General features: G+C 41.1%; 1 protein-coding gene across 1 annotated transcript in view; it reads right to left on the bottom strand.

Annotated features, from left to right (window-relative positions):
- Nucleotides 1–1,482: 1,482 nt before the first annotated feature.
- Nucleotides 1,483–11,514, bottom strand: part of cdh13 (cadherin 13, H-cadherin (heart)) — a 220,585-nt gene continuing 210,553 nt past the window's right edge. The window contains exons 17-19 of the mRNA XM_076142035.1: nt 3,566–3,799; nt 1,653–1,871; nt 1,483–1,496 (exon numbers count right to left, since the gene is read on the bottom strand). Coding sequence (XP_075998150.1) covers nt 1,483–1,496; nt 1,653–1,871; nt 3,566–3,799 — 467 coding nt within the window. The remainder of the gene's footprint in view (nt 1,497–1,652; nt 1,872–3,565; nt 3,800–11,514) is intronic.

The raw sequence follows: 11,514 nt of genomic DNA, 5'->3' as shown, positions 1-11,514 counted from the left end.
TCAAATTAAACAGCTTTCAAAAACATATGCCTCTAAAATATGACGTCATTTGTGTTCTGAATTTGAGGACATACATTATAGTAATAATGGGATAATTATCTTCACAGCAAAATGCCTGAAAAATATAATTAAGTGTGTGAGAGACATAAATGGGGTGAAAAGAGCAGCAAACATATCTGTGGATAGGTCAACAATCATTCCCATCCTGGCCCACTCCACCCATGGCTGTAAATTGAGAAAGTTTAAGGGGACCAACGGGTTGCAACAAAGTCTGATTTATCTCCTATGAACCAGCACTTCAAGGAAGATATGCACCCGTACACAAACTGATCCATATCTGGAGGGAGATCGATGGGTTACACTAAATGTTGTGATTCACAGATACTGGGAGAAAATGAGAAGATGAGACATAGCGATACTGCCTGTAAGCAAAGGATTATGGGAGAGCACTTGGCTGATTGCTGAATGGAGAAGCGAACAAACGAGCGTGAGTAACTCAGGGGAGAAAGAAATGGTGTCAGAGAGGGCCGACGGGTTAGAGAGCCGAGCGGAGTGGCAGAGTGCTTATGCAAGCGCGAGTGAGCGACAGAGCATGCAAGGGAAGAGATGAAGAGATGAAGTGATGAGGAAAAGAGCGCACGGAGAGAGATAGAAGGAGATGAAAAGACTTGTTACTGGAAGATGCTCGATGATATATATCCCAATCAGACACAAATCATAGGAAAATGAATACGAGAGACCGAGCGAGAGAGAATTTTGACTTTCTCATTTATCTCCCATGTTTTCCACCCTCTGGTCCCACACTGCAGACAGCCCTGCCCACACACACACACACACACACACACACACACACACACACAGACACACACACACACACACACACACACACACACACACAGACACACACACAGACACACAGACAAACATCCCTCCTGCTGGTTCACTGCCTCGGGTGCACTGAGAGCTGAGAGCGCCAATATAAACCATAGTGAACAGGCGGCCCTGGCGGCAAGGAGGGAAAGCAGGATCTAGTGGCCTCAGAGTTGAAAATAATATTTCCTTTCATCAAACCGAGCTGGATGTCCTCCACCGCGTCTGTGTTGTGCATGGAGGAGACTGAATTATTCAGGCTTTGGCTAATGGACTAAATTAGATATTCAAAGAAAATTAAAGTTTGACCTCCTGTGGGGAACCTGTGTGTGGTGGCAACACAATCTGAACTCAAATGTAGTTTTGCCCTTTGTATTAAAGCAAGGATGCAAACACAATTTAGATTTTGACAAAAGGTTTAGTGACTAAATGTGGAAGTTCTTTACCTAGAATAGAGTGTGGAGTTACTGAAGTACTGTGGAGATGATAGACGGACTAAAGCAAGTGACATCATCACTGCTACAAAGATTAGATACAGTTTGTCAGAGCCATTGAGATAATTGTGATTGTTCATTTCTTGTTCTGTTTTGCTGTGCGGTTTCATTTGATCAGTCAACCACCGACAACTAAAAAGGTTCACAGAACAAAATGGGCGCAGTTTCCTTGGTTTGAAAGTTCTTCATTTCCCACAGAATATTCTGCATTTTAACAGCGATACCAGAAAAATAACACATTATCTCTGAGTGTGTGTTGTTCTGTGTTGTGCGTTTGTTCGTACTTACAGAGTAGAGTGAGCAGGAGTGTCGCGAGCAACGCAAGAAGGCTGGCACTGTGAGAGCAGCCGGAGCTGCAGAGCATCCTGTTCTTCTTACAGACGCACACCTGAACTTTGACCTCCGTGTTGTTGGACAAAGGGGGCACCCCCGAGTCAGTGATGAGCAAAGGGAGCTGGTAGTTGGCTTTCTTCAGACTGTGCAAAAGCATGATTTGGGAGTGTGTGGCTGTGGGTGAAACAGAAGAAAGAAGGACGGATGAGCGGAGAATACAGTATCAAATCTCTCATCCTGCATTTCTATCCATTCACATCTATTCTGCTTTAACACTGCAGCCTAAATATGTCTTCCAACTAAGAACTGACGTGCTTTCAAGTAACTGGTTGCCAGGTCTTTGTCGATACCTCAAGGGACCTAAAGTGTCAGCGTCTATCCTGTGTACCTTTGTTGCATTTTGTTGCCTCATACTTGAAACTTCACATCGTGCTGAGCTACAACATGCCAAACTGTGGCGCAAGTTACGTTTGTGTGCCAACGCTGTCACATCAAAGACTGTATTTGTTAAGAAACGTTTACCCATCCACCCAATTAATACCCATCATTAAGAGTGATCTGTCGCACGGCAACAGTAAACACTAAAAACCCTTTAAATGATAAGGCGTGTTTCCAAACCACTCTATCTTATTTGTTACTTTGTTTACATGCACACATTACCCACAGTACATTACAATTTAGGGCAACAAACTGCAGCATAGGATGTAAGTGGAGATAAATTTAATAGGACTCAGTCATTTGCCAAATATACAACACTCACTGCTTAAGAGTGAAGCTCGACAAGTGAGGAAATACGTGCAGAATGCTTTCACTAATTACAAACCAGGGAAGTGTTCACATGCTTGAGAAAATCAATGAACAAACAATCACGCAATCAAGCTGTGTTCCTCTAATGTACACTTACAAGGAGATTTCAATCAGATTTTCCTGTTCAGATGACATTTGAAAGACTGGAGAAGAACGGAGGTTTTTAACATTCATGTGACCATGCTGCGTTTTGCAAAATGCCAGAATATTTTTAGAATTGTTTTTGCTCGTTCTTAATATGATTATGTTATGATTCATGACTTTACACTTCGGGAAATGTGAGATAAGAAGTGCTTTAACAGAACTAGTTTGCAGCAGATTGCTCCTGTTGGTATGCAGCCAAACTACCTGATGTCATGGTAATATCAGGAGTGTTTACCCTATAATTGCTGCTGTTGCACTAAAACGAGGACAAGAAAAAGTTAAGAAACACGTGCAACACTGCAAGGAAACACACTGGTAGTCCACTTCACTGGGAGGTGTGTGTGTGTGTCTCTGCTGGTCCTATCTGTCTTTTCCAGCAGTGACTGAGTATCTGCTCCTCCCTCTCCTTCTGTCTGTCACAGCTAATACCTCTGGGCAGGTTTTAGCTGCGCTCTGTCACTCAAACGCACACACAGACAACACTGACAACCATGCAACTCTGAATCAATGCCTTGCTCGACTGTCTGACGCCCTCCCTCTCTCCTCGTATTATTTTACTCTTCATCCTCATATCATTTCATCTTTTACTTGGCTCGGAGTATCAACCTGCTCTCCTCTGTATTCAGGCACTCATATCAATACTGACTGTGACAGATGTTTGTAGTCATGAGCGGTGCAGAGGTACAAGTGATTATGGCAAATCATCCCTCAGATCAGAGGAGAGAATTTCAGCCTAAATTGAGGCATGGCAGAGTGATGTCGCCATGACAATGAGCACAGATTACAGGTGGTTTAGAGGAACATACCACAAACTTCTGAGAATGTCTTCTGAATGATCTCTTCAAATATCTTGTTACATTTGAACCCTGGAAACATTTCTGGTTAGGTCCTGATTGTAAACACAGACAGGTACTCACAGTTTACCCTGGTAACCTTCCATGTATTTTCTAGTCCAGGCTGTTGACCCAGTTCTATCTTAAAAGGTCCGGCGTTCGGGTGGATGTCCCTGTCCTGCCCCCCTACTATGGCCACGTTCATGTCGTGGGCGTCCTCACACACTCGCGCTACCGACGGGAACACATAGGGGACGTTGTCGTTGTAGTCCTCCAGGTTGATGATCAATGTGCCCGTCCCTGTGGCAGGAGGGCTCCCTGGAAACACACAGAACACACATTCATGTTAAGATTGGACAAGAGAGAAGTGTTTTCTATCAACTGTCTCACTTTTAGTGTCGTCACGTTGACCTGGGCGCTCATTTGCGAGGTGATTATGAACACTAATAAGCTAGGCAGATGTGAAAGGAGCAATAATGCAATGTGGTGACAGTAAAACACGGTGAATACCGATAATTACTCCAAAGTTTGTTCTTCTGTAAATGTGTTCTCCATACTGCAACATCAAAATGCTTTCAGTTGAAATGGAGACCAAAGCAGGAGCTAATAAGCGTAATAAGATCCTTTCTTTGACTCGCTTGACCTCAATAAACCTAAACACAAAAGAAAACAAAAGTGTGCCATTTCCAAGTGTATGAAATCACAGAACTCTTTGACTTGGCACAGTGCCAGCCTGTGTGTTCGTCTGATTAGACCTTATTGAAGGATGTTGAGTTAAAATGCAGGTTGGCTCTTCAGTATTACTGCACACTGTTTTACTGCGATTACAGGTTATGAAGAAAAAAAACACAAAAAACAGAAGCTTTACAGGTTGGTTTGCAATTAACACCTAAAGACAAGATCTGTAATTGGAAATTGGGCCGTCTCCACCTTTACTGTGGAAGAAAAACACGCCGCGGCATTTCAGGGCGCTGAGGAGGGAAAAAAAAAAACAAGCCAAGATGGATGGATAGTAAATGTCAAGTGTTTGTGAAAAAGCCCAGTCTGTGCCTTTACAGCGCTGTTAGGAGAGCGTGCCACAGCCTGAGCAGCTGCTGGGAAACGCTGATTGGGTGAAAATAAACTTTTTAGGGCAAACAGTAAAAAAAAACCAAACTAATGAGGCAAAATGAGTGTAATGTTTTGAGTGATGATGAGGGCAGAGGGAGCACACACACGTGACTACAAGCACACTTTTAAAAGACCCACACTTGTTTCCTGCCAAAATAGATAGATACTTAACACTTTTTTTTTTATTAAATGTGCCTGAGGTTCATTTTTCTTTTCTTGAAATTCCCATCCACAATTGTCATTTCTGCAGTATAACACTGTTCTAAAAATGTTTGCACCTGTCAGAACAAGTACAAAGTGCATTAACAAAAGGAATAACATGCAATTTTGAGTTTAAAGATGAGAAAATGTTCAATATTCAGTTGGGCGTATGTAAAAAATATAAAGATTGAAATGCCTGTGTGTAAAATTTGTCTTGACAAGCGACTTAAAGTACAAATATGCATGTCGTTGCAATGAGAGCGTTGTCACATGTTACATACTACAGCTACAAGGGGGCAATTTGATGATGTCATAATGATCCAGAATGAGTTAGTGCCAATAAATGTGGCAAACATCTTAAACCTCTACATTTAATCTTGTTTGAACAAAGGTGTGAACACATAAAAGCACGACTTCCATGATTACGGAATGACAATAACCTTGATAACCGCTCATACTGCTGCGATGCAATTTACACTACGTCTACAAGCTTAAACCTAAACCGTCTGTTTAATGATGGGAAAACAGCTGACATTAAGCTGTCACACAGCTGTAAATGTTTCAGACTCGACCATAAGTTTGATGGCCGAGCGGATATTTCCTCCACACGTGGCGTTCGGAGTAGAAAGCCTCATAAAGCAGCTGAATCTCTCTGTAAGCAGATGGAGGCAAGTGGATAGGTGCTAAGTGTTTACTATTGTGTGCATAATCAGCTGCTAGACCTTAAAGGTACATGGGGCATTTGTTGTCTTTTCACTGTGATTCAAATTCATACATGTGCAACTCTCACACTCTCTTTCTCTCACACACACACACACACACACACACACACACACACACACACACACACACACACACACACACACACACACACACACACACACACACACACACACACACACACAGACACTCCTGCTCTCACAAGGTCACATCCATCAAACGCTCTTGAGGAGGAGCAGAGATGTAAAACTGTAGGACATATATCAGTGGTGTTCAACAATAAGTATATTCTGTCTTACGTTCTTTAAACCACCCAAACAACACCAGTTAGTGGGCGCGTCAACACAAGATGCTATGGTGTAATTACACTGCAGCAACAGAGGCATTTTAGAGAAACCGTGTCTACAACTGCTGAAGTTGTATTATTCAGCACCTTCTGTTTCCTAAGGTTGGGAACTGATTTAAGTTCCACTCTCTGCTGTAAACCTTTGAGCAAACTGTGACTGTGCTAGTGATCGTTGCGGAGAAATCAAACTCGGTGCTACTCAGATTTGCATTGCTGCCATGTAAGAATCCTGAAGTAGCCAACATCTCCTCAATCAGATTCTTTTCCACGCAGAGTCCAGGAATGAAACGGCTGCAGCACGGGAATAGAAGAGACTTGTGCTGCAGAAAAGGCTGGAAATGATGTGGGACAGCTTTTCCCGACCAGATCCTAGTTGCTTTATAATGACCAGAGACTTGGCGTGAAAAGATGCAAAGTTACCGATTTGCAGCAGGAGAGGCAGTCTCTGTGCTCGACTAGCTCTAGATGAAGCTGTTTGTCTTCCTCTGCCTTCCTAAATGAATACTCCCTCCACCTAATCACTCTATTTCTCCACTCCTCTCCTCTCTGACTCCTCCTTATCTCCTCCGCATCACACCTGTGTCACCGTCAAGCCGCCTCCCTATCAACAGAGCTCGTCTGCTGGCCCCTACTTCACACCACTTTATCACAAAGCTTCAGATTAAACAGATTGCGGGTTTCAGGAGGAGAAGTGCAATTTATGGCTTTTCGCATCTACAATGTGTCTACCTGTCCTAAAGTGATGGGCTGTAGAGAAAGATGTAAAACAGTTAAATAACCTGTACTAAAAGAAAGGAGGAGGTGCATGAATGCCAGCAAAGGGAAACACAAACTTGCCTTCTTGCTTTTAGGGTGATTCTGAGTCCAAATTTGACAGTTTTGTATTTGTCGGAGGTTGTGTTTGTAAGAGTTGCTGTTTCATGCTTTCTTCTTCTTTCTGGCAAGTTGTGCTCAAACAACAAAGACCAAAGACTCATCAAACCACAAATGTAAAATGAGAACTAGTATTCTGCGTGTCTGTGACTCTTGTGAAGAGTGTGTGTGAACAAAAGGCCTGTGTCGGTGTGTGTGCACGTCAAAGTCAAAGCTTGTAAAGTTTCTTCTGTCGACTTAGTTAAGATCTGTTCAGAGACCTTAGTCAATTATTTTCTTGTTGAGTACATTGCGTGGACATCTTGACAGGTTGCAGTAATGAAACAACACACAAAACAAATAACCACTGATGACGACAATTCAGCATATAAAGTTTGACACAGAGTAGTTCCAGCTCTGTGCCGAAGTCTCCATCAGCAGTGCTCGTCTGGTCCGTACTGCAATCAGTTATTAAATAGCACATTACTACATCAGATGATATAAATCACCTACAGGACACTCTGACTGCACAAACTCTACCTTTGCCAATGCACAACAGTTATTGATTGATTTCTCTTCATGGCAAATTCAAGAAAATACATTCACTCCCTTAAAAATCTGATATATGAAGTTTTATAATGCGAATTGATTGTCAAAAATATGTCACAACCATGATCTTAATGTTTCAATGTAAAGGCACATCATAAATATGATATATTTTAATACACCAGATATTGATTTATTTCATTCCCTTGATTCCCTTGATCAGATCTTAGTAAGTTGTTTTGTTCAAGGCCTCCAGTCCTCCGCAAACAAGTTTTTTAATAATGTGTGTGTGTGTGTGTGTGTGTGTTTGTGTGCGTGTGTGTATGTGTGTGCGCACCTGGTACACTGTTCACCAATTTCTGACAGGTTACAGCTCTTGATTCAAAATAGCTTTACTAACAAGAGGGCATAGAGCTGTGACGATGGGGAGGGGTGACTGTAACCTCGGTGCTTAGGTGTGATTGAGAATGTGAACAGGTCCATATTGGTGTTTGGTAGATTCGTTCTGGCAGTTGAGATTGCTAGGATTTACACCTTCAAAGCATGTTTGTGTGTTATAGTAATACAAGCTGGCCATGGAGTCAAAGATTAGCATTTTAGCTTTAAAGAAATAGCCTTATAGGTTATTTTTGAGTAAACTAAAGCAATTTGCAACTCCAGAATTTCAGCAGTGCAAAGTGAGAAGCCTTGCATGCACATCTCACTCAACTTGGAGTTTTACAATGTTAAACAGTTAATCCCAGTGTGCCTGCAAGTGAATTAAGCTTGATCACATTCAGACTCATCATATCAGCTTTGCATCTTGGTAACTGGATAAAATAACGTGAATTTAGATGGAAATCCAAGCTCTTCTTACTTTGCTGCCCTCGCTCAATTTACAGGCTGTGTTCCACTTTTCAAGGATTCATTAGGGATTGGAGGGGATGAGGAGAAAAATTTTTTCAAAGTTGCTTAAATTAAGAAAAGCCTTTATTGAAATGAAGAGCGTCTTTGGAATAAATTAGACGATTTAAGTATTTTCTTTCGTCGGAACATTTTTCAGACTGGAGTAAAAATGACGTGTATACATGTGGGGACTGATTTTGATAAATTGCTTTCAAGCGTGAATTACATTAATTAGCACAGAGAGATTAGGTTTAATTGTGTCTATCAAATTCCCACTTCAACATTTACTGTACCCACGAGCTGAAGTGAAATTTAATTCCTGCAAAGAAAAATGTAATTATATGTTAACCAAAAAAGAGCCTTAGTGGATGATGAAGACATGTGAAAGGAAAAGCTTTGGTACTTGATACTTTACACTGTTTTCATTCATGACACTAAGGACTTTCCTGCAGGTGATGTGTTCTTTGTGGTACACTTCATTGACGAACTACAAACATTTTCAAAGTCCTTTAAATCTGTCCAATTTCATTTGAATAGCACCTTTCCTACATAAACTGTGTAGAGTGCTTTTAAGAGATCTGACTAAACCGGTCAATGGATAATGAGTATAGTTTCAATAATTAAAAATAAAGACATAAAAATAAAAATAATAAAATAATATAATACTAATAATAAAGATGATAAAATAATAAACAAAAAGAGGAAATCATTGGATGCAAGGTAATTAAATGGAAAATTGAATAAAGGCATTACTAATAACATTAACCTTACTTACAAACATACAGACACACACACATGCAGGGGATATGCAGCACATATACAATAAATATATAAAGTACTTTTAATAAGGTAATAAGATAAAATGAGTAAGCAAGTTAATAGAATAGATTAAAAAGAAGAAGTAGTCAGGAATTATACTGCTTCAGGATTGTAAAAGAGGGAGAATAGAACAATAAATAAAGAATGTAAAATTGTATTCATAAAAAAAATAAACGTCTCCAGTGAACACTTCTGTCCTCTTCTTTTAAGCTTTGCATTGTTGCTCCAGCTCCATCCCGTCTCTGCCCAACCTCCCCTCAACCGCCACACTTGGCAGGTATATGAATGTGTTATTTTCCTGTCTGCCCACAAGAAGACTGATTGACCCCCAGAGCCATGAGACTAATCCACAGCTACGGGCTGTAAAGCTAGGATTCTCTTTTCTCCTTTCTCTTTGTATCTCTATCTACGCCCCCACACACTCTTTTGATACCGAGATTTGGTTTTAGGGTAATGCCATCTTTCTGTCATACTGTCACTCTGTATTGCTATCGCTCCCTTCTTCCTTCTGTCAGACTCTTTCTCTCTCAGCTGTCATACAGGAGGAATGAACAAAAAGGTTGTGATGGGCAATCCTGGCCTCCTGCATACTGAAGTTAAGCATTGAAGTTCTGAGTCAGGTGACGGCAATTCAAACAACTTTTAAGGGGAAATGCAAAGCTGGTTCAGGTTTTTGGGGAAAAAGTGTGATCCCTATTTCTGTCTGTGAAACAATTCCCTGGAAACCAAAGAGTCTCCACGTTAAGAGCTCGTCACCGACGACTGATACAAGACTTCTTATCGGTCTGCATTGCTTTTTCTCATTAGAAAAACCATTAAATGTCAGGATAGAGGGGTAGCTTAGAAATATCACTGGATGACACCCTTGGCAAAAAATATTCTGCATTGTTATTACTATGATTATTTCCCTCAGCCACATAAAATTAGATGATGAAGGAACTGGAATAACAACAAGCACAGTCGTGGGAGGCAAGCTCAGGTATGAGGAATGGCTCATTTTAAAATGTCACAATACATCATGCCGCAGCTAAACAATCAAGGAGACTAATTCACAGGTGGAACACAACAAGGTAATAGAGCAGAATGAGAAAAGATAAATGGAGGCAAAATCTAAAATGAGCCATGAGAGGGAGATATTTGGAAATGTTATAACAAAGTCCGTAGCGTGCATTCAATCTAACTCTCGTCAGTTCCAGTCACATAGAGCAGAATAACCCGACAACACTTCATTACCATCTGCACACTGATAACGCACAAGGAGGAACTGCAGCGCTTTTTCATTTCTCTTCATCAAGTCCAATCTGGTTAAAGCTGATGTACGTCCCCATTCAAACCTGTCCATCAGCAGTATTACCCCGGGCAACAGTGAGTCCGCATTAAGTTATGGTCAGTGCATGTTGAAGTAAGGCTGAAAGATGCTGTATGCGATCACACTAATCCACTTTTTACACATTTCCCCAAGGATACAATAGATGTTTATTGCACTCGGTCAGTAATTGTCTTCCCTCAGCAGCCCATAAAGCAGCCCAGAAAATAAAACAACATGATGTGGGGGAAAAAAACAATAAAAAAGCACCAAACAACCCAGGGTGCAGCATTATATATACTGCATATAAGTCACAGACCTGCATATGCAGTATAGCCTGACAGGATACATTTCCTGAATTGTCTGCAGAACACGACGTATGCATTTCATCTGTGACATTCATTTAATAGTTGAATAATTAATGTGATATGAGGTGATACCGGACAGTCCATCATCGTCTGCTTGCTTGCCTGGGTAAGCTGCTTGAGATGTGCCAGGGAGACGCTCAAAGGAGAGGTTTTCCACCCCAGACTACAGTTATAAAGCTGATTGTTACTTTTCTCTCTGTAATAATTACAGAGGTCAGGACCCCAGTGACCTCATAGCTGACTACAGCCACGGTAATATAAGTAAACGGTAATATTCATAAATATTTCTTTAATAGTCTGGATGTTACGACATAAGTACCATAACTACCACATTTTTATCGGGTCCCTGATCTGTGATGCAAAGTGCGGCTACAGATAGTAAAGCCTTTGTTGTTTCATTTCGAGCTTTGATCTCTTTCCGGATAGTTTCCCATGAGTTATTATTGCTCCGATGGAAGTCAATTCCTAATCAGCTCATAACGGTCTAGATAATAAATAATAATAATAAAATATAATATAAAATACTCTACACTTTAGTATAAACAAACAGTAGTTTCTGCGGAATCACTCCTTGCTCCTTGCGTTTCATGGTTAGGATCCGGTCCTTCTGCAGGGAGGATAAGGTTTCACAATCTGGTTTGATAATTTTTCCCGTTCTCCATCCATCTTGCCACTGTAAATCCCAGACCTTGTTAAAACTCCCCGCAGATAACGCGCTTCATTCCATCCAATCACTCGTGGCGGCCTCCTCGGGGCTTCTGCAAACACTCTCACATGACACCCGGCTAATCTGATTGGCTGATCAGAAGTGTAAACGAAGCCGGCCAGAGCCAATTACAATTGGCACAAGTCATTAAGAGAGATGACTTGTGGGAGAAAA

This window comes from Genypterus blacodes, unplaced genomic scaffold (genome assembly GCF_046128005.1).
Source record: "Genypterus blacodes isolate CSIRO-AG114 ecotype Tasmania unplaced genomic scaffold, CSIRO-AGI_Gbla_v1 ptg000021l_1, whole genome shotgun sequence".
Taxonomy (NCBI): domain Eukaryota; kingdom Metazoa; phylum Chordata; class Actinopteri; order Ophidiiformes; family Ophidiidae; genus Genypterus; species Genypterus blacodes.
The sequence above is the reverse complement of the archived record's forward strand: the minus strand, read 5'-3'. Positions and strand labels throughout refer to the sequence as shown.